Source organism: Ictidomys tridecemlineatus, chromosome 3 (genome assembly GCF_052094955.1).
Source record: "Ictidomys tridecemlineatus isolate mIctTri1 chromosome 3, mIctTri1.hap1, whole genome shotgun sequence".
In the NCBI taxonomy this organism is placed as follows: domain Eukaryota; kingdom Metazoa; phylum Chordata; class Mammalia; order Rodentia; family Sciuridae; genus Ictidomys; species Ictidomys tridecemlineatus.
The window spans coordinates 20,821,894-20,845,639 of NC_135479.1; the positions used below are offsets into that span (position 1 = coordinate 20,821,894).

At 46.9% G+C, this 23,746-nt stretch overlaps 1 protein-coding gene across 1 annotated transcript; it reads left to right on the plus strand.

The window, feature by feature from the left end:
• Positions 1-12,740: 12,740 nt before the first annotated feature.
• Positions 12,741-16,481, plus strand: LOC101976712 (keratin, type I cuticular Ha1). The gene is made up of 7 exons (XM_078041212.1): positions 12,741-13,088; positions 13,277-13,359; positions 13,657-13,813; positions 14,566-14,727; positions 14,820-14,945; positions 15,092-15,312; positions 16,068-16,481. Exons 1-7 carry the CDS (start codon positions 12,741-12,743, stop codon positions 16,219-16,221), a joined length of 1,251 nt encoding a protein of 416 aa, XP_077897338.1. The 3' UTR covers positions 16,222-16,481.
• Positions 16,482-23,746: the final 7,265 nt, after the last annotated feature.

The following is a 23,746-nucleotide window of genomic DNA, read 5'->3' on the forward strand; positions in this document are numbered from 1 at the left end:
ATTTTAGACTTGGCCATGATGGGAATATATATTTTTAAAATTTAAATTAAATTTATTTAAAATGGATACCTTAAAACATAAAAAAAATCATACATATCTGTGGGGTGCTATGTGATATTTTGAGACATGTAGACATTCTGTAATGCTTCAGTCAGGGTAAACTTATCTATCTCCTCAGACATTTCTCCTTTCTTTATGGTGAAACATTCAAAGTCCTTTCTTCTAGGTCTTTAAAATACACAATTCATCATTTGTGATCTATAGTCACCCTCCCTGAGCGGACAGCAGACCCCAGCTTGTTATTTCCGTCTGTCACTTGGTACCCATTGATCAACCTTTCCCCATCCACCCCTGGCCCCCCGTCCCCCCAGACTCTGGTAACCACTATTCTACTCTCAACGTCTATGAGGGAGACTTTTCAGATTCCACATATGGGAAACATTCTGAGGTAGAAAAAAAGAACACAGCCGTGAGAGAGACTTAGGAAATTCTCGGGGTCTCTGCTTCTTGATAATTTTAGAGACATAAGCTGATGGAAGGGGAAAGAATTCCTAACCACAGAAAACAGGCAGCTGGGAGAAGACCTTGTTTCCTCTCTTTTCTAGCACCCTGCAGTGTCAGGAAGCATCATGTTTGGATTAAGATCTCTTTCGTGAGCTCATTAACTCTACAGGAGGCAGAAATTACTAATAGAGTGGTTGTATAATAATGGACATGAATATTAATGGGAAAAAGGCCAATTTTTGCATTAACACCCGCTGAAGGTCTATGGGAGACAGAGGGCTTCATCTTCAAGCAAACCCAACCATGGGCATAGCAGGAGTCCAGCCTTTACCACCTTGACTTCTGACTGCCGCAGCTCCCTCCTCAGCGGGCAGGATTCAGAGGTCAAGGCTGCCCCTGCTGGGCCATTCAGGCCACTCTGGCACACACTAACTGAATCCATGTGGGGTCCACTCCTCTGGACTCTTCTAATCTCTGTCTGCCCCCACAGTTGCCACCTTGCTTGTCCCCTGTCAGGGATCTGTAACACTCAAGGCACCCTTGGAATCTGTGGGACTATGGTGAAGGCAACCTGAATGGTCAAGGGTGAAGCCATGTTGTCCCTGAACGACTGCCTGGCCAGCTCCCGAGAAGGCACACAGGGGAGGATGTGGAGATGGAGAGCAAGATCCAAGAGAGAAGCAAATGCTGGACTACTCCCGCCTCCAGACTGGAAGGAGCTCCAGTCAAAGGGGAGGTTTGCTGTGTAGCAGATTCGGCATCAGCAAGCTACTGGATTGACCCACTACCTGGGCCAAATCCAGCCTCCCACCTGATTTTGTAAGTAGAGTTTTATTGGCACACACCCGTGGTATTTCATGCACATACCATTCATAGCTGCTTTTGTGCTATGACAGTAGAGTTGAGCCACTGTGACAGAGAGTGTCAAAGGGTCTTTGTCAAAGCCTAATATATTTACCCAATGATCTTTTACAGAAAAATCTTTGTGTCCCTTGCACTAGATGTTCAGGGTATTCAAGGCCTGGGTCAGCAGTAGAAGTAGCTGCAGCTGGAAAGTGTTTGGATTGTGGGAAGAGCCTCTCTTGAGAGCATCTCTTGACTGAAGGTGAATGGTAATGTGCAAAGGATGGATGCAGGGTTTGTCTGCCCGGTGCCCAAACACTTGCCTTGGTTTCAGGGTGTGCAATTCCTAAGCCACAGTTAACAAGACAGAGCTAATTTATGAAAGCAACCTGCCTTCAGGGGTAAGAAACAGGGTGAGGAATATTTTCTAATGTCCTTCTGAGCTGGTATCTTATTCATTCAGGAGCACAGGCCTCTCATGCACACCTGCTATTCCCTTTGATTAGCAAGTCAATGCTTTCGGAGAGCCTACATCTTAGTTTTGGAGACAGGAAGACAAAGAATGCCAAAATAGGGGCCATAGAGACCTGGCTAGATTCAGAGAAGAATTTTAGGAAGTTTGGGCAATGGAAGAAAGAAACTTGTTTAGAAATGGGTCCCCCTAAGAACATGTATGAAGACATGAATGATGTGAATATACTTTGTATACGACCAGAGACATGAAAAATTGTGCTCTATATGTGTAATATGAATTGCAATGCATTCTGCTATTATATATTACAAGTTAGCATAAAAAATTTTTAAAAAATGGGTTCACTTTATCTAAAACTTCCAAAGCCAGTGCATTATTCTGGGCTTAGATTCCAGGTGTTCTTGTTTATATCAGGTTAAGCCTCTAGCAAAATAAAATCAAGTCTTGGCTGTGCTTAGTTTGCTGCTACCTTCCATCTCCTGGTTCCCTTGACTCTATTTCTTCATCTTTTACCAAGAACCCTCCTGCACATTCTCCCTCCTGCACCACCAAAGTTTCTCTCTTACATGGCTGTGAGTTTGTGTGGTCCAAGGGGATGTTGGAGTTTGAACCTCAGCCATAGATGGCTCAGGGAACAGGGAATTACTCACTGAGTTTACTTTCTTTCCCCAGATCCTGTGTCCCAAATCGTAGAACAAAGGCTGGTCATGCACACAGACGATACCAAGTTGGCTGCCGATGACTCCAGGACTGAATGAGTTGGGGTAGGCCAGGGACGGTGAGGAGCCAGGTGCCTACCTTGGCTTTTTCTCTCTTGGGGTGCAGTTGGCATCAGGATGAAATCAACCCAGACTCAACAACAGCAGGAGAGGACAAAGGGCATTAAGCACCCCCTGCCCCAAGCCACCCTCTAATTGTCTGATTTTGGAGTCTACGATGTGCTTTAGAATGCACCATCTTCTCCATTCTGTTCTAAGAATCATGTGAAGCAGGGAGGGCGGGGATGGCATCTCTTTTCAGCAGGGGACTTTGAAGAAGAGGGTCTCCGGTGGCCACAGAGTATTGCAATTGCCTGGTTCCTTTGCTGCCTCCCTTTTGGGCTGTGAGCTGGAGGGTAGGTGCTGGCTGTGTGTCCATCATGCCATCCTCAGTACTGGCCACTCTGCCTGGTTCAACTTAGGTGTTCAGGGTTGAGTGAGGAACATTCCGTTGCTCTCTGTGCTAAGAGCACACTCCATGGGCAAAGCCAACTCACAATTACATTGCAAAAGGAAGGCTGGGGGGATCATGGCTGTGTACCACATTCTGGTGCCTCTTTCTATTCTCTGACTCTAATCCCTGCAGCTGCCTTTTTACAGTATGAGATGGAGCAGTCGCTGTGCCAGCCAGTGGAGGCTGCCATCTGGGGCTGTGCAAGGAGTTAGACAACCTCATCCTTGCCCGATGTGACCTGGAGGAGCAACTGGAGTCCCTGGAGGAAGAGCTGCTTTGCCTCAAGAGGAACCAGGGGCCGGTGTGAGACTGTTGTGTCATGTGTTGAGAAATCCACAGGAGTTGGGGGCAGCAATGAGGGTTCCCTATGCTTGGGAAGTGAGCTCTGTAGGCCTGGCCTTCTGGGTAAGCCATGGAAGCTATGAAGGTGCCTTCTGGAAGCTGCTGGACTGGGGTGGTTAGTGCCCCCTCCTTAGAGAGCACAGAGCAATTAATTGCTGGGATGGACGGGGAGTAGGAGCTGAGGCTTTGGGCAGAGGTCCGTGGGGCCCCTGAGTGGGTCAACCTCCTGCACCCTCAGGTGAGGTGTCAGTTGGAGGACAAGCTCCAGGTTGAATGGCACACGGAGCCCACTGTGGACCTGATGAGGTACCACCTGCTGGGCAGATGTGGTACCAGTAGGAAGCCATGGTGGAGACCAGCTGCAAGGAGACGAAGCTGTGGTTCTAAGCCTTGGTGAGGACCCTGCTGCAGAGCAGGGCGGGACCCTAGCTTCTACTCTGGGCCACTGAGCCGACTGGTTGTTTGACCTACTGTGCTTCAGTCTGAAGGTAGAGCCTGCGGTCCTGCAGTTGTTGGTCTTGGAGCTGAGACGCATGCTGAGTACCCTGGGGTGGAGCTTGGGGCTCAGCACATTCTAGTGAGTTCCTCGTGGTGTGGAAAGACTCGGCTCGGCTCCCATTTCCCGTGAGAAATTCCCTGGACTCAGTACAAGCTTCACTGAAATCCCAAGCAGGGGCACAGCTTGTACCTTGACTTCATCCTCTTTGGGAGAACATTCTAATTGACGTAGAGTGGATGAGTAAATATTAAGTCAGGTGAGGGAGGCTCTGCAAACTTACCTTAAAGTTCTATGGCGAAGACCAACGGCCTTGTGTTAGTTCTCACAGCCAAAGACAACTGAAGGGCTTGGGTTATTCTCTGGTCCTGACAATGTCTTGGGGGGGGCATGCTCTTACTGCAGAAATTGAAGGCAGGATTCATGGCTGCTCCCCATCCCCGCCCCCTTTTTTTTTGGCATCACAGAAGGACTATGTGCCAAATTCCTTGTGAAACTGAGGCCCCTGTGGCCCTGAGCTGGCCCCTGGGCAAAGCCTCTCCAGCATTGTGAAGGAGCGGCGGCTGAGCCCTGGGCTGGGCCTGGAGTGCAGAACTAGGAGTCCCAGGTGCTGCTGGATGTCAGGCCCAGCTGCAGGGCAAGATCAACAAGTATTGGAACCTTCTGGAGATGGGGACTGTAAGTATACTCCCTGATGCCTGTGTCAACACCAGATGTGGTAACAGAGTCCTCTTCTTGGGAATTACCTAAAGGCATCCCTGGAAGTCAGCTGGGGTGGCACTGCTGATCCCATCTTGGGAACCAACGTGCTCCCAGCAGGCCTGGGGAGTGCCCACCTGCCTGGCCCTTCAGGAAGGTGTGCCAGAGCTGTCAAGCTGACCACGTCAGGCTCCCACTGCTGGTCACTCCCACAGAGGGCAGAGCTCAGGGCACTTAGGTTTAGCTACATTCCCTCTGGAAGAAATATTAAAGTAACAGGGATTTTAAAGTGTTTCTAAGGGCTGTGCACCTGTTTTTCTGTTTTAATTCTTCAATGGCCCCACGGGAAGGGTAATGGATAATGCACTCTGTAAACAACAAAGAACACAATTAGGAGCTTATTTAAGTTAAGAGAGTGGCTGACATCTGGCCTGCTTCTTGCCTTCTCTCTGCCTGAGAGGCAACCCTGGCCCTGCTCTCAGATTCTCTGAGCTCTGGCTTATGGTCCAGGCAAGCCAATGCCCCTTCCAGGCTTTGAGCCATCTCTCAGGTCTAAAATTCTCTTTTGCTCTCAAATTCTAAAGTGTCTACCTACCTTTGTCTTTTGTTCACATCTCATGCCAATGTTTCAAATATATATGTTTTTCCCCTCCATAGACTTCCCTGCAACCAGTGGGTGACTCCAGCCTCCAGCCTCCAGCCCCCGCGGTCCAGCCCCTGCTGCCCACCTCTGCTCTTCCACTTCTCCCACTTTCTGTGCCTCCTAAGCCGGCCAGGCTGGAAATGGGAGCCACCTCAGCTTCTCTGGCTCTGCTGAACAGTCCTACTAAAGACGCCTCCCTTCCTCCACCAGCTGAGCAGGAGGCTGAAGGGAGGCCAGAGCCTGTGGACAGGCTTTTGAGCCTAGCGGCTCAGGTGCTGTGTCTAGATCTGGGCTCCTCTCTCTAGGGTATCTAGAGCGCTCCATTTTCCTCTCTTTTATTGCCTCCTGACTGCTCAGAGATGTGGCAGACAATCTCATTTTAATTTTGCAAATAAACTTCACTTCTGCAGCATATTGAGTTGGAGCCTATTGGTCTCAGTCTGTTTTTTTTTTTTTAATCCCATGCTGATGGTCTTCCTGGGCCTCTGCAGCCCCTGCTCCTATAGAAGTGGGGATGAAACTGGCTCACAAGGGTGGTTCTGGGAGATGCTAACACCAGAGACTGGGAGTTAAAAGTAGAACTGTAGCAAAAGGGCCTTGATGGGAGGGCCTCAGCCCCTGAGGACCTGGCTAAGCCTATTTGGAGTCAGAGTCATAGAAACAGCTTTCAAATTATAGATGTTAAGTAAAGTACCCCTTTTTACATGGATGGAAGCCACTTTGTCCTCGTACAAAAAAAAAAAAAAAAAAAAAAGCAAAAAACTTAAGACAGAGGGCTTCCCTGGGCCCCAGGATGCCCTACTTGCAGTTCCAAGGCCCTGTGTGGAGTCTCTAGACAATGTGACACAACCCTCTACAGAGGGAGTGGCTCGTGTTATTCTCAGCTGGTGGCTCAGTCAGGATTTCAACCCTAGTCTCTTTGAAGCAGGTCCAAAGCCCATTCCTTAGAAGCTTTGAAGGGGAAAAAGGGACAGAGGAGAAGACTTAGGGTGCCAGTTCCAGAAGTGTGGATCTCCAGCTAGCAGCGCATGATGCCAGGAGCCGTTGGTACATCCTTGAGCCCCACCCAGGCTTCCTGAGTTGGCCGTCTGTTCTATCAAGTCTTCCAGATGGTCCTGATGTACCAATGGGTGAGGGGGTACATCTGGGGAGTAAGTTCCTGTGTGGCCAGAAAGGACTGGCCTTGCTCTTGTGAGGTGTCCCATGGGTCAGGAGTCCCTCCTGTGTCAAGACTGTGCCTCTCTCCTGCACATTTGGAAACTCTGAGAACATTCAGTGATAATAATCGCTGAGCCTGCTGGGCTATCCGTAGAGAAAGGCTCAGACAGGTTAGATAGATCCACCCAGAAACTCTATTTAGGCAGCTATGGCTGAGACTCAGAGCATCTCCAGAATTCAAAATCACAGCTGACCAAAGATGAGAAGCAGCCAGTTCCCCATCATGGGAGACGTTCAAGCAGAGGCTTTGTAACTAGCTGGTGGGGATGTCGAGGAGGCCACTCAGGCATGGGATGGGGCGGGATGTGATGGGAGCCAAGGCCTTCCAGCCCCCACGCTCTGTGACTTCCCACATTCTAGGCCTTATTATTTATCAGTGAAACCGCGAGTGTTCAAGTGGAGCCACCAAACCCACTGTAGGAGCGGGTCCGTGTCTTCCTTCTGCTCTGGGAACTCTCTGAATCACAGTGGCTTGCTGAGAAATCCACATGTGTAGTGGATGACTGCTTAGCTCAGCCCATCCCGGTGCTGAGCTCTGGTGCAGGAGTGATCACAGTCTCAAGCCCCGGGGGTGGAGGAAGCTTAAGTGAGAATCTAATCACTCTGCCTCCAATGTCTCTCATCCCCAGAACCCCACCTGTGGGCCACTGTTCATAGAGCCAGGACTGATCTGCTTGGGAGGCATCAGGACCTCCGTCCTAGGAATCCTGGGTAGGGTCAGAGGCTGCCGCACCCACCCACTCCTCCTCTCTGCTGTGACTCTGCTCTTTGTCCTGAGTGGTGGAGTGTTTGGGTCCAGGTGACACACCCCTGAGGCCCTTACCTAAGATTGTGTCTCAATAAGAACGAGCATCAGTCAAGTTTAGTCTTAATTTAGCACCTTGCCCAACCACCCTCCCCTCCTCCTCCTTTGTACTTAAATAGTTCCTTTTATCCAACAAGTTCAAAGCTGTCCAACAAAATAAACCTACTTATTTTTGCACCGTGACAGAGTAGGCAAGCATCGTTCTTCCCATTTAAGGGAGAGAGGGAGAAGGTGAGTCATGCAGTGGTTGAGGGAGTCTTCTGGTGGTATGAAGTGAGTCAGTGAGGCCCCAGGGCGGTTGACCTGGGCTGCTTCAGTTCATGCCTAATGCTCTAGCTGACACTTATAATGGGAAGATTAGGTGAGATGAGATTGTGTGTGTATGTGTGTGTGTGTGTGTGTGTGTGTGTGTGAAGTGGTTTGGGCTCTTGGGAAAAATGCAGGGCAAAGGGGATTCTTATGCTTGGGGCGTGTGTCTGTGAAGAGCTTCCCTGGAGATCACACTGCCTGCCCTTTATTACCATCACCAACCAACCCTAGGACCATTAGCATCATCCTCGTCGTCATCATCATCCTCACCATCACCAAAGCATGCATCTTTTGAGCTCTTACCATGAACCATCTACTGATCTAAGTTATCAATGGGTCTAAAAACTCCTAGCAATCCCATGAAGTCAGTGCCATTCTTTCCCCAGTTTTCAGATGAGGGGTCAAGTCTCAGCGAGGTCAAGTCACACCCTAAGGTCACATGGCTCCTAGGTGGTGGAGTCTTCATTCAGATCCAGGAAGCCTGCCCTTGGCAGCTGTGCTCTTGACCATGGTGCTTTACAGACGCCAAGTCTCAGATTCTGTCAGCAGGGTGACAGAGCCATAATTATGCCATTGTTTTGGTTCATTTCCCTGAAGGAAATAAGAACGCTTCTGTTACAGGAACTGTTTCTGAGAACTTGTCCTATGAAGGGTGACCCCAGGAGGGGAAGTTCTGTAGCACCTCTAACTTGAAACTTGAGATCCCTGACAAATTTAATGGCCAAGAATCAGCAAAGAAGCTCAACCTACTCTCCACCGTTCCCCAAACCACTTCACTTCTGAGGAAGAGAAGAGAAATAGTCTGGATCCCTTACAGATGTTCATTGTTTCAACATTTACAAAGCCCGTGTGTTACCCAATGAGCACCGGAAAATCTTGCCAGAGGCAGACCAGACATCCCAATCCCCACTGTGCAGTGGGAGAAGCTCAGGCTTAGGGAGGCGAAATGACCTCTCCAAGGCCTCCCAGCCAGTGAAGGGACAGCATCAGGTACGTCTCATCCTGGTCCATTGCTCATTCCCTGTACCCAGCTGTAAAGTCTTTGGTAAAGGGACATCTGGATCAAATGCCACATCCATCCGCTCTCACACCCTGGGATAGACTGCACAGGGCGAGGCATTCCAGGGTCTGGGATCTCCTTGGGGATAATCTCCCAGAGCTTCTCTCACCCTCAATGCCTTCTCCACCCAAACTCCACATTGCAGGCTCAGCTTCTGGCCTTTGGCCACTTCTGGCCTCCCTCAGCCGAGACTTCCCCTTTATGCTGTTTATTGCACCCAGATCACCCCTGCCTCCCTTTCCCTCCCTTCCCCCTGGATCTTGGACACCTCCGCAGCATCCTGCCAGTCACACCAGCAGATCCGGGTGCTGCTTCCGTTTGCCTCCACACCTGTCTTATTCCCTTTTCCACTTCCTGTTTCGCATGTGCTTGACTTAGATGGTCGCTGCTTTCTCTGCCCCACACCACACCCCTGGAACGGTTTCTCACTTGTCCGTGCCAAAAGCCTCGGTCCCTTCTTAGAAGATTACCTATGGGGTAATCACCCCTGCCCAGCCTGTGGTCTCCAAGGCAACAAGAACTAAACATCAAAATAACCAATTCCTAGGTCTGAGTGAAGACAAAGATTCTTCAAGGGATTAGAATTCTAATGAAAGCAGTTCTTTGAGCCCTACCTATGAATCACCTAGTCAGTGAAGCACAGATAAATCTCTTTTGAGAAATAGGCAAATAACGTGAAATGGCTTCGTCTCTTCACCCTATGGAAGAGATTGAAGTGGCCTGATTGGAGCTTGAGGCAGGAGCAGGTGTGAGAAGTGGGGTGTAGAGAATAGGGGAAGGAAACTTTAGGGGGTAAAGGGCCCAATTATGTGAATCTACCTGCTCTCCAACAGTTCTGAGAGCTCTTGGGGGTCGTGTCCCCCTTATACCATTTCCTGTCCCTGGGATTGTATCAGACACAATGTCCTTAATATCATGTGTGCAGTTTTCTAATTATGCTAGATACAACATATTTCCAAATGTCCATTTCACATCTTTCAAATAACTCATCCTCTTACCTTCTTCCCATTTCTCATTTATTTTTGGAACTCACATTGGCCCAAATTGTTCATAAACAGATAATCCTTTACCAGAAATAGGATTCTTCTGTTTTGGTTTAGTTCTGTGTCCAGCATACAGAAGATATCTAATAAATGTATTTTGAATTAAACCGAGCTAGTTAAAATAATGTGGATTTGACCATCCAATTGATAGCTCAATTTTTCTTGGGATGAGTAAAATTTGCAAATATTCCAATTTGGAAATCAAGAAAGTACATAAAGTCCACTCTTAACCTGTGTGAGTTCTTGGGGACCTTACAACCCAGGGGAGTCCCCTTTCCCCTACTAATTCAAGAAGCAAATTCACTCAAGCCTTTCTATATTTCGCAAATTCTGCAAGAAAGATGTGAGATTGACAAGGGACAGACAGCAGCCTTGTGTTTACTCACCAGCCGGTCTGTCTGCGGCTTCCATCCAGAATTCTTGGGCCATTTCACCTTCTGCAGGGCAGCCAACAGGGAGAGGAAGCATCTCTAAGACAGAATGGCAGGCAACTGGGGTCACCTGTTTCTCCCTGCAGCTTTGGTGTGGCTGCCGGTTGGCCATGGCCCAGAGCCAGTGTGGGTCTGACTATTTCAGTCCTTTCTTCTTTCTCCTCTCCATACTCCTGGCTCATTCAGGAATACATGGTGTCGCTCCTTTTTGACCTTGCATTGCCTGGGCGCAGACAGTGGGGACACGTTGTCTGCCGCAAACAAATCTGTCTGGATCATGGAGATGATGCTCTGCTCTGGACACCTCAGAACAATGGTGCTTCTTTCAGAGACCTCGGAAGCTGTGGTCCTGTGTCTGGAGATCATCCATGATTCCTTTCCATTTCTATTCCACAGGACGTTCAGCACGGTGGGCTGCGCTTCTCTCCACCAACTCAGCTTGCTTTGGCTGCTCCTCAGCTCTGCCTTCTCCAGGTTAGCCCATCTGAAGATGGGCTCTCTGTGATAGTCTGACTCCTGAGGCTTCCTTGAAAGGTTTCCTTCTTGCTTCTTTTCCTTGTGTTCTTATCCCTTTTATTAAACATGCAGCTCCTTGTCTCCACATCTCTCCATTTCTCCAATCTCTCTGCATTTGCTTTTTCTGCTAACCCAGTTCTTGAATCTTCTCATCCTTAGAACCTAAACATGCTCCTCTGTTATTCTCTCCTTCAAGACTCCATGAAGCCACCCTGGCCGATCAGTGGATAAGACCAAAGAGATTGCAGGACGTTGCTGGCATTTAGTCTCCGCTCAGGGTAAAGCCTCCCTGGGTGGGAAGAAGAGTGTTGAGGAAATAGCGCCTACCAGGAGGCCAGCACTTTGGAGTAGGTTGGCAAGAGTTGGAAAGCAGGAGGCCTGTGCTGGTCCCCGAAGGGAGTGCTCATCTTTGAAAGCAGTCATCTTTCCATACATCCCAATCCCAGATGAAAGGAGACAGAAGCTCCCTGCTGACTGCTTCTGCCTAGCACAAAGTGTCTGCGTGTCTGGGTGATACCTGACTCCAGACCCGCCTATTTCTCCCCCTTTAATTGTCTTGGAAGAAAACAAAGAAAATTTGATTTTATTACAAGTCTAGGGCTTCTTTGTGATGCTGTGGGGCTTTTTCATCTGGATGGCCTTATAATAAGTGGTGATAATGGTCTTGGGGAGTGTAGACGAAGGACCTTTTATCTGAGACTCAAGCTGAGCCATGAAAACTCAATGGGGAGAAAGACTCCAATAAGTCATCGTAAATGGCAGTTCTGGCTGGCCGCCAAAGCCACAGAGGAGGTTGGGGTGCTGCTACCTGCAGGTGGTACCTGGAGGTGCCTGTACTTATGCAACTTGTATCTATTCCCAACTCTGATTACCTTTTCCTTGTATCTTCCGGTGCTGCCCTTCACCTCCTAAATCAATCCAAGTGACTCCAACTTGCTTTCCCAGATGCCCTACTTGTGGTGTGTCCAGGCCTTGGATTCAGTGACATAACCACACTCCTCCTATGGTGCTTTAACACCTTTGAATAGGTTGTGTGTAAAGCAGCAGGGCTGGAGGAAGGATGCCCAGAACAGAATTGGGCACACGTTCCTGGTATATCCATTTCACTTAGAGAGTTGGGCAAAAGATGACAAAGTTTAACTGCAAATTTAAGTGATTTTTAATGTTCAAGCCAATGAGAACGTATTATGGAACTAGTGAAATTTTAAGATGAACTGATTTTATGCCTATGGAGGCCCCTTAGGGATATCTCCTGACATTTCTAATATCCCCACTCGCTCTGTTCTGACACAGTGGATACCCGGTGAAAGCGTTTGATGAACACTACCTTATTGCTTTCCCATTAGCCTCCTGATACATTTCCTAGTGAGTTCAAGTGCATTTGCATTAATTTTTCAACTCGTATTTTTCATCCTTCTTTCAAAATGATCTCTTTCTCCAGAAACTTCCCTGTTCGCAAACCAATTACCAAAGCCTCAACTTATAAAATTATTTCCTCTACAATTCTCTTATGTGACAACAGGGGACATTATGTGGCACTACAAAACACAAAGCTGTTGGACCTTTTTAACCATGGTCCAAATCAATCCTAATCATTCGCCTCAAACATCCATCTCTGACTGTATGCTGCCTCATTTAAAGATCCCTCTCTCAGAGCAGACAGGGAGAGAGTCTACTGCTGACAGTTAATGCCACTTCTTTCTCAAACCAATCTGTCTCTCTCTGGAAATGCTGGGTGGGCCAGGACATGAGGTTGATTATGGACCTGCAGGATCACGTGACACAAAAGAATGAAATTGCGTGCACCAACACCCAATTAATGAGGGCTGGACATGTGACCTCTTTGAAGATCTCCCACAGAACTCTGATTTCATGGGTGTACTGCCTGAAGAAGAGTCCTGACTTAGCAAGAAGCCCAAGTAAAGAATTTTATGGGACAAGGGACTCTTCTGAGGAAGGCAAATAACAGACTGAAGGAAAGGGCGTCTAAAACCAATGAAGAAGTACAAAGAAAAAAGACATTACATACTGTGTCCACACCCTCCGTGGAGGGGGTATAAAGGCCCATCCGGGGGAAGGAGACCCACAGCGCTGTGGTTCGCCTTGCATTCTGTCTTCAGCCAGGCACCTCGCACCCTCCCAGCACCATGCCTTACAACTGCTGCCTGTCCAACGTGAGCTGCCGCAGCAGCTGCTCCTCCCGGCCCTGTGTGCCCCACAGCTGCCATGGCTGCACCCTGCCCGGGGCCTGCAACATCCCCGCCAATGTGGGCAACTGCAACTGGTTCTGTGAGGGCTCCTTCAATGGCAGCGAGAAGGAGACCATGCAGTTCCTGAACGACCGGCTGGCCAGCTACCTGGAGAAGGTGCGCCAGCTGGAGAGGGAGAACGCCGAGCTGGAGGCCCGCATCCAGGAGCGGAACCAGCAGCAGGAGCCCTTGGTGTGTCCCAGCTACCAGTCCTACTTCCGGACCATCGAGGAGCTCCAGCAGAAGGTGAGGGGGCTGGCTGTCATCTGTAAGCAAGGAAGGATGACCGTGATCCTCCATCTGGGCTAGAGAAGTGTTTCCTGCTTCTTGGCTGCCGTGATTCTTACCTTCAAAATGTCTCTTTAAGCCATTCTAAAGAAGTTGGTGGTTTGGTCCTGACTTCCCATCCTCACTAAGCCATCTCTCCTCCCCAGATCCTGTGCACCAAGTCTGAGAACTCCAAGCTGGTGGTGGAGATCGACAACGCCAAGCTGGCTGCCGATGACTTCAGGACCAAGTGAGTTCAACACTTGTTTCCTTTACTTTGGTTTAACCTCTCGTTAAATGGGATTTCCATAGCTTTACTGAACAACTGGTCAACCCCGTTAGTTGTGAAGAAGATGGGAGGGAACCATGTAAAGGAATCACAAAAATAGAAGGCAATGGTAGGTCTCCATGGAGCCTCCACAACTCTCTGTTTCCTGGGTCTACTCATTTCAGAAAGAGGGAAGACCAAGCAAATGAGATTACCAAGGATCGTTCTTTTGAGTCTTGAAGATCTGCCAGTTGCTGATCTGCCCCTATCCTCCTGCAGGTTTGAGACGGAGCTGTCCCTGCGGCAGCTGGTGGAGTCCGACATCAACGGCCTGCGCAGGATCCTGGATGAGCTGACCCTGTGCAAGTCTGACCTGGAGGCCCAGGTGGAGTCCCTGAAGGAGGAGCTGCTCTGCCTCAAGAGGAACCACGAAGAGGTGAGGCCAGAAATGTGAGATCAAGAAACCTGACTCAGTCTCAAGAGGGTGGCTTTAGGAATTTGGTGCAGAACCAATATGAGGCTGAGGATGTCTGTATGAATTTTGTTCGAAAAAAAAAAAAAGTCTTATGAGGAAAGAAGAATTGGAGAGAGAAAACCTGTGCATGTCCCCAAACAGGATACACCTTTTACTCCAACCCCCCTGCACCATTTCTTTCTAGAGCATTTCAATTTGCTGGTAATTGGTCACCAAGTTGTGGAACGAGTCCTGGAATTACTGTTATTAGTGCAAAATCATTTTTATTTCTCCCTCAAAGGCCAAACAATCAAACAAACAAAATGTGACTGAGCTTGTGGGTCTCCACATTTCCTAAGTCATGGTGAAGAAGGAGTGGGGACACTTTCTGTCTCTTTGGAGGGGCCATTTATTGGATATGCAATCTGAGATGGTACCAAAGTTTTGTATTCTGGCGTCCTCACAGCCAATCTGGGAAAGCGTGCATCTATCATTCTATCCTTCAGTGATACCCAAGCAAATCCTTGGGAATTCTTTTTGGAGCCAAGTCCCATGGCATGGCCACAGTGAGGAGGTGCTGGGCCACATGCAGACCATCTTGCCTAGAGCTGTCACAGACTGCTTTGCTCAGTTTTCTTTCTGAAAAAATAGACTAACAGGGCATCAACAAGCAATGCCATCTCTGAGAGTCCAATCATTGAGGACAGTAACTCTTATATTTTTTGCATCCACAGGAAGTCAACACCCTGCGCTGCCAGCTTGGAGACCGCCTCAACGTGGAGGTGGACGCTGCCCCCACCGTGGACCTGAACCAAGTGCTCAATGAGACCAGGTGTCAGTACGAGGCCCTGGTGGAAACCAACCGCAGGGAAGTGGAGGAGTGGTTCACCACCCAGGTGGGCATCCGAGCACCTGACCACTCAGGATTCAAGACCCCAGGGCCCTTAGGGCAGGGTCTGATCCTGTCTCCTCCCCTTGGGTGTTTCAGACGGAGGAGCTGAACAAGCAGGTGGTGTCCAGCTCAGAGCAGCTTCAGTCCTACCAGGCGGAGATCATCGAGCTGAGACGCACAGTCAACGCCCTGGAGATCGAGCTGCAGGCCCAGCACAACCTGGTGTGTATTGCAAAATTGGGGAGGCAGAGTCACCTCTGGGCCACACACTCTCCTTAGCCCTTGGAGCTGGTGACTCTGCAAGCCCATGGAGAAGCTCCTTAAAGGGGGGGCAGCTCTCTGACACCCCTTTATCTTCCCCACTACAGAGGAATTCTCTAGAAAACACGCTGACAGAGAGCGAGGCCCGGTATAGTTCCCAGCTGTCCCAGGTGCAGTGCATGATCACTAACGTGGAGTCCCAGCTGGCCGAGATCCGGGCTGACCTGGAGCGTCAGAACCAAGAGTACCAGGTGCTGCTGGACGTCCGGGCCCGGCTGGAGTGTGAGATCAACACGTACCGGGGCCTGCTGGAGAGCGAGGACTGCAAGTGAGTAACAGCTCTCATGAGTACACTACTCCCTGGCACTCTCCAAAGATTACATACCTTGGGAAGGAAACCATGCCTTCGCTCCAGGCATGCTCAGACAGCATTTTTATTTCTCCCTCAAAGGCCAAAACAAACAAACAAACAAAATATGACTGAGATTGTGGGTCTCCACATTTCCTAAGTCATGGTGAAGAAGGAGTGGGGACACTTTCTGTCTCTTTGGAGGGGCCATTTATTGGATATGCAGAAAACACATTATGGCCATCATTAACAACATCAAATAGTTTGGAAGCAAGAATTATTTGATGTATAAATGGAAATTGTACAACCAATTCTTTGTATTCTACTATGATAGTATATATGATCGCCTGATATGTGATCAATGATGTCTTACTGTCTACAATACTGTGTTGCATAGAGGGGACCTCTCTATACTCAATCCTATCTGGCCTTATAATTTAACCCCTGACAGGCAGGGCCAATATTCTCCCCATTCTATATGTGACTTGCCCAAAGTCACCAGCTGGGAATGGACCAACATGGGGTAGAAGTCAGAGTTTCAGGGTTTCTATCCAGTGCTTTTGGCGCTCTGTGATAGGGAGAGCGTTAGCAATTTGATAATGTGCCGCAGTGCAAGGTAGGCCTTCTCTGATCTTGGCCAGGCAGGGTCCTGATAGGTGTTCCACTCTTGGGGTCTCTCTGGTATGTGATTTTTTACATCTCCCTCAATTTACCTTGTCATTCTTTGTCTCTAGGCTTCCCTGCAACCCCTGCGCCACAACCAACGCGTGTGGCAAGCCCATCGGGCCCTGTGTTGCCAACCCCTGCACTCCCTGCGCGCCCCCTGCCCCTTGCACACCTTGTGTCCCGCGCTCCCGCTGTGGACCCTGCAACTCCTTCGTGCGCTAGAATCCAGCAAAGCCAAAGGGGCAAGGACACGGGCTTGGGGCTCCAGAGCGTTGACCTGGCTCTGGTTCCTTCAAGAGAAAGGGCCTGAAAACACAGTGGAAAGACTGGCGCTACCCCATGGAGGCACAAGAAACTCATCCAAAGCCTCCAGCCACTCCAGCCTACTCCAGACCCGCCATCAGGGTCTGTTTCTTCCTTTGCTTACTCAGAGAACCCTCTGAAGTGCCAGCAGCCCTTCCTTGTAACCCAATAAAGGCAATTTTCACGGCAAAGCAGATGCCTTTCTCTTTGGTATGCATTCATTGCCACTGTCAGCATCAATTGGGGACTCTATAAAAAGCCACTTGAAAGACCACACAATGGCCTGACTCTTGGAGACAAGAGCCATTCCATGCCTGGCATGCAGGCATGTCTGGCCTGGTGCCCTGGACCCAGGAATGAGGCAGAGAGGCCAGCAGAAAGCAGGGCAGGGTGCTGCCACCCGTATCTCCCCTTGACCATCCCTGGATTTTCCTCTTGACCTGGCATTTCCCAAAATTGCTAGAGTCCTGAGCTGGGAACCGGAAAGAGGCTCTGGAAAATTTGTCTTTTCCCAGTAGGAGCTTTGGGTCCAGTGCTGCATGATTCTGGACCAGGCAGTCCCAACAGCACCCTGTGAAGGGACCCCCCCCTGGCTTTTCTTGCCATGTCCAGCACCTCCTCCTCTCCCCTGTGTGTGATGGTTATCACCTGGGTCACCAGCTGCTCTTCCTCCCTCCCTGGCTTTGGGTTTCAGAGACCCCATCAACTCTTCAGTTGATACTTTGGCCTTTCTCCATTCAATTCAGCCAATACCTGTTGAATTCCTACTAAACAGATGATCTTAGGCTTTTTTTTTTTTTTTAAAGAGAGAGTGAGAGAGGGGAGAGAGAGAGAGAGAGAGAGAGAGAGAGAGAGAGAGAGAGAATTTTTAATGTTTTATTGTTTAGTTCTCGGCGGACACAACATCTTTGTTGGTATGTGGTGCTGAGGATCGAACCCGGGCCGCACGCATGCCAGGCGAGCGCACTACCGCTTGAGCCACATTCCCAGCTCTGATCTTAGGCTTTGATGCCATTAATCTATGTTGGCGAAGCATAGTTCTGTAAACTGAAGTCCTCAAATGAGTTGAAATTCTATCTATCCCATGGTGGTTGTGCCATTTAAAATTTTTCCTAGAAATGCGCAGGGTCCCAATTTCTCCCCATCCTTGCCAACTCTTGTTATTTTCTGTTTGTTTTTTAGTGGTTTTGTTTGCATTTCCCTGATGATTAATGATGCTGAGCATCTTTTTCATGTGCTTATTGGCTATTTGTATATCTTTGGAAGACATGTCTCTTCAAATCCTTTGCCCATTTTTAAGTTGCGTTGACAGTTTTTTTTTTTTTTTTTAATGTTGAGTTGTAGGGATTCTTCCTAAATCTGATGATCCCCATCAGATATAGGATTTGCAGATATTTTTTCTAGAATGCGATTTTCCTTTTTACTCTCTCAATAGGGTCCTCTGATGCATAAAAGGTTCTTAATTTTGATGAAAGTCATTTTATTTATTATTTTTTCTTTTGTTGCTTGGGCTTTTGGTGTTGTATCTTAAGAAATTATTGCTGAATCCAATGCCTGGCAATTCCAGAGCTCTTTGGTGCCTTTTTTTTTTTTTTTTGGTGGGGGGCTCTTGGGCTGTTCACTTGCCCATCACTCTTGAATGTTTTATTTTTCCCCAGTTTATCATCTGAATATTTTTTCCCTGATTTTTTTTACTTTCTGTTTCCCAACAGATTTTATATTTACTATAGCACAGGGCAAAGACATTTTTTCCGTCCTTCCATCTGGGGTCAAAGCCATCATCTGAGTTTTTTGAGGCCAGAGGCTGCGGTCAGCATCTTCAGGAAGAACAGCCGGACTGCCCAGGAATGCACAGTATTTTCCTTTAAAAAAGCCCATCCCATTATTTCCAGGAGTCATGCCTTATCACAAGCCTGTGGGATTTGTCACTTTTAATCCCCCGGTTGAATGCACTGTGCAGGAAACCTGGGTGTGTCTTCTCATCTGTGTGCTCAGAGCGGCATTGGAATCCATGATCCCTCTTCTGCCTGTTCTCCCAGTTCCTGTGCTTGGCCATACCCTGCCCTAGGTTAGGGTCTCGTCTAACTCGCAAGTGGTATGATGGTCCCGGGAGACCCGAGTCTATTTACGTGTGTCAGTTTTGGACAAGTTAAGTTTCCTCCCAATGTCTCAGATACTTGATTTCTATACACGGTGACAAGAACGGGATCTGAACACCCAGGGTTTGGGGTCAGGATGGAACACTATGCAGGAAGGTACCTAGCAGACTGACTAGAAAGTTATGGGTTGATATTTGTGCTTCCTTGCTGTCTGAGCCTTAGTTCTCTCCTCCGTCAATTCCCGTCCTTCTAGTTTTGGAATTCATCGCTTCCAGAAGAATCAAAGAACTTAGTTCTCAGGTGAATTTTTACAAGGTTGATTGTTTAGGTTTAGGCAGGTAGGCTTTCTTGCAGGTTCTAAATTACCTTAGGTCATGTGTTGTATATTTTCATTTGCTTAGAGGCTTAGAAAAGCCAACCTAATTTCTAACATGGACATATCAACCAATCGTGCAGAAGGATGGCTGTTTCCCTGTTGAGTATGGAGGTTCTTCAGAAACTTGTTTTTAATTTAGGAAAGTATCATAGAGATTAGCTAGGTGGCTTGAGCAGAGAGGCCCTTGGAAGACTGATGGGGTGTGGAAGGAGTAGAGTATGGGGCCACAGAAGGGACAAGAAGGGAAAATTATAAAGTGAAAGGGCAATGGAAAGTAATGAATCCAAGATTTCCTTCCCCTCACTAACTCAGAGAAAATGTTGCCAAATATAAGATTTTTGTACTGTGTTTTGGTGTTCCGTCTCAGAAGTCAGAGATACCTGAGTTGTTCAAATCCTAGCCCCACTACTCATTGACTCTATATTAGGCAAATTCGGATACTTTTCCAATTTGTTTTGTTATCTGTAATGGGAATAATAAGGCAACCTCACAGTGATGCTGGGAGAATCAAATGAAAAATGTGTTGATCTTTTTGTATCTTTTTGCTTATTACCTTGTTTGGCACATAATGAGGATTCAGGAAATGGCCGCACCCTCATGATCCTCATTATCATCATCATCATTATCATCATCATCATCATCGTCATTATCATCAATACTACCAGCATCATTATTACAAATACTTGCACAGAGCTGTAAGGCTGGGGATTCCCAGAGGATGAGTATAGCCCATTTCAATGCTAGTACCAGAAAGGAGGCCTTGGTGGCAATACAAATCCATGTAGAGAATTGTGCTCTTCAAGAACCACCCCAAATTAGGTGACTAAACCCATAAGATCAGGAATTTAGCACAGAAGCTAGAAGATGATAGTCGTCTGTGAACTTCCTATTCCTGATGTCAACATTTGCTGTTTTTTTGTTAATCCATGAATACAGTTCTGTGTCCCTAGTGCTTACAGGGCAAGTGAGATTTGATCACCACTGAGTGAACATGGGCAATGGGCCTGGGTGTCTGCTTAACAAAGTAGACTTTTCCCAGAATTCTTCATCTGAACCATCTGGGATGGCAATAGGAAGCATGAAGCTTACAGAAATTATTGTCAGTACTCCATCACCCAGCAATGTTCACAAATACCATCTTACTCAACCCTCACAAAAAATCTGGCAGTTAGGCAGCACTCTTATTTACTTTAATTTAAAAGATGAGGAAAATAAGACTCAAAAAAAAAAAAAGGATCTGACTTCTCTGGGTTCCTATCTTAGAAATGTGAATTATTTAACTTTTAATGTGTTTTCTGGGAAGTGATGCCGGCAATCAGGTGAAATAGGAAGCCTAGGTCCTCTTTGCTCCCATGGATGCACCAATTCACAGATCAATTCTCTTTGTGAGAAATACAGTAACTAATTAAGAGGCTCTTGCACCCAGAGTGAATGAAACAAGCCAGACTAAAGCTGGTAGAAAGATTCAAGACACCTCTTCTTGGTATCTTTTATCCCCAGTACAGTGCCACATGCCTAGAAGGAAATAGCTTTTCTGCAGTGAGGGAATTCGGGAAGCTACCGGAGAATTACTTGAGGGTCTTCTCTGGGCATGGCAGCCAGGGAGATTTTAGGTTTAAACTTGGGAACTATCTGAGGCTCTCGCACACAGTAGATTGCCCAAGGCACATGACCTTTATCTCTGCTCTACTGGGAAGTAGCTCCGGAAATGGGCGCAACCTGTTGGGAACTGGTCAGCCCACCAGTAACCATTTTTTGGTGAAGAACATTGCATAACATGTGTATGTTTACAGCAGCACAATTCACAGCAGCCAAACTATAGAAGCAGACTAGGTGTCCATCAATAGATAATTGGATAAAGAAAATGTGGTATATAAACACAATGGAATTTTCTTGAGTCATAATTTCTTTATGCAGTAAACACGCACATGTATGCACGTGTGTATCACTGCAGTATGATGATTTTCATCCTTTAGGATAAATACCAAGGAGTTGGTATAGTTGGGTCCTATGGTGGTTCCATGCCTCATCTTTTAAGGAACCTCTATAATCATTTCCAAAGTGGTTGTACTAATTTACAGTTCCACCAAAACTGTTCCTTTTTCTCCACATCTTCTCCAGCACTTATTTCAATAATTACTTTAAGTGTGAATGAATAACCCTCTGATTAAAAACGTAATCAAATGGATAAAATCAAGCCAAGATCCATCTATACTGGCTACGCTGTCTACAAGGGATTGACTTTAGGTCTAAAGACAAATACAGACTGAAGGTGAGGTATGGAAAAAAAAGATATTCCTTGCAGATGGTAATCAAAAGAGAGAACATGGCTATACTAGCATAAGACTGTTAGGCTTCAAGTCGAAAATTTCATAAGAGACAAAGAACATTATATAACGATGGGAAATTTATCAGGAAGATATAACAATTAGAAGTCTATGTGTACCCAACATTGGAGAACCTAAACACAAAGCAAGCATTGACAGGACTAGGGAGAAATAAACAAACATACAGTAATGGTAGGATCCTTAAAAAAAATCCCACTTTCAATAATGGATAGAACATTCAGATAGAAGGAAATCAATAAGGAAATAATGGATTTGAACTTTTGCACTAAAGAACAAACAGAACTAGCAAATGTCTATACAGAACATTCTGTCCAAGAGGAACAGAATACACCTTCTTCTCAAGTGCCTATAGGACATTCCCTAGCACAGATCACACATTCGGCCACAAAACGAGTCTTTTTAAAAATTTTATTTGTTCCTTTTAGATATATGTGACAGTACAAAATGAGCCTTAATAAATTTAAGACTCAAATCACATATCAAGCATCGTTTCCCACCACAATGGAACAAAACTATAACAGCAGAAGGAAATCTGGAAAATTCACAAATACGTGGAAGTTAAACAACATACCCAGGAGCAACCAACAGGTCAAAGAAGAAATTAAAAGGAAAATTAGAAAATATGTTGAGAAAAATAAAGACGAAAACACAACATACCCCAATTTGTGGGATGCAGTAAAAGCCGTACTGAGGGACGCTTGCACTGATAAACACCTGCATTAAGAAGAAAGAAACAATCTAATTTACATATACCTCAAGAAACTAGAAAAAGAATAAACTTATTCCAAAGTTAGCAGAAGAAAGGAAATAATAAAGATTAGAGCAGAAATAAACAAAATTAGACAATAGAAAAAGCAATAAAAATGCTGAAGTTTGGATGTTGAGTGCCCCCCAAAGCCCAAAGTGTTAAAAGGCTTGGTCCCTAGGGTGGTGTTATTGGGACATAGAACCTTTAAGAGGTGGGGCCTAGTGGGAGCTGTTTAGGTCATTGGGAATGTGCGCCCTCATAGAGGGATTGTGTGATCCTAGCCTATTTCCCTTTCTCTCATTTTTGCTCCCTGGCTCATGATGTGAGTGGTTTTGCTCCTCCATGGGCTTTCACTCTAATGTGCTGTCTCAGGATAGGCTCAAAATGATGGGGCCAATTGATCATGGACTGGAACCTCTAATGCTGTAAGCTGAAATAAACCTTTCTCTCTATAAGTTGATGACTCAGGTATTTTGTTATAGTAGCAGAAAGCTGATAGAGAAACTAAGAGTTGGTTTTTAAAAAAAGAAAAATAAAATTCAGAGATCTTTAACCAGAGTAAAAAAAATAAAAGGAAGACACAAAGAACAAAATCAAGGTTTGATTTTTCTGCTCCTCTCACAATGCCTTTGAAATCTGGATGCATTCTTATTTAAATGACTTATATTATCTTCCACAAATAGTCTTTTGGGACTTCTTTCTGAACCAGGGCTTAATTTCTATGCAGAAAGTGTGATAGGAAAAGAAGGTGAGGTGAGGAAGGCTTCTCTCTAAAGACTCATAACTGGGCAATTGGGAAGTTCTGCAGGATATGGAAGAATCAAAGGGCAATGATATGTATATGTAAATTAGATTGTTTCTTTGAGATCTCTCTTCTCAATGCAATGATAAAGAGGCGATAGCAACATGCCTATCAGAGTAAAGTCTCCTCCTCCTCCTTCTCCTTCTTCTTTTGGAACCAGGATTGAACTCAGGGGCAGTCAACCACTGAGCCACATCCCCAGCCCTATTTTGTATTTTATTTAGAGACAGGGGCTCACTGAGTTGCTTAGTGCCTCACTTTTGCTGAGGCTGGCTGTGAACTCGTGATCCTCCTGTTGCAGCCTCCTGAGCTGCTGGGACTGCAGGTGTGTGCCGCAACTGCACCTGGTGAGACAGGTCTACTTCTTAGGGAAGACAGAGTCAAGCTGCCTCTCATGGGCACTGTGAGCCAGGAGCATCTCAGGTGGCACTGCCACTCCTCTAGGGGTGCTGATACTTTCCAAAAGGAGCATCAGTCTAGAAGTCAGGCAATAGATATTTCCAAACTTGGTGATAAGGTCATCATGCATAGCTCTGGAAGCTCATTCTCGTTGTCCTTTCTTGGTGAATCTAAAACCTAATGCTTCATAGTTACCCTTCAACATTGCTGCCCGAACCCTCACTCTTAAGAGCCATACTCCTTCCACTCACCCCTCGCCCCTCCACCTCCCCGTGTTTTTCTAAGGAATGACCATGTGGGGTTGAGGAGATAGGACAGGTGGGGAAAGGCTTACAGGCCTTCCTGGACCACCAAGGTGAGGGACTTCAATCTTAGGGCACTTGAGTATGAACTCAGACCAGGGAAAGCAGGAAAGCAGCCATGGACCACACCTAAGTAAGTGTGGCTCTGTTCCATTGAAACTTTATCACCAAAAAAAAAAAAAAAAAAAAAGGCATCAGGCTGAACTTGGTGCCTCCCCCATGTTTCCCTTAAGCTATTTGCACCCAACATCAGAGACACCCTTACCAGCCCCACCGCCCTACCTCTTTAAGGTTCCATAGTCTCCCAAGAGCGCCACCCTGAGGACTAGCCCATATATAGGTTGTAGTTTATAATTGGTTGATTCTCCCT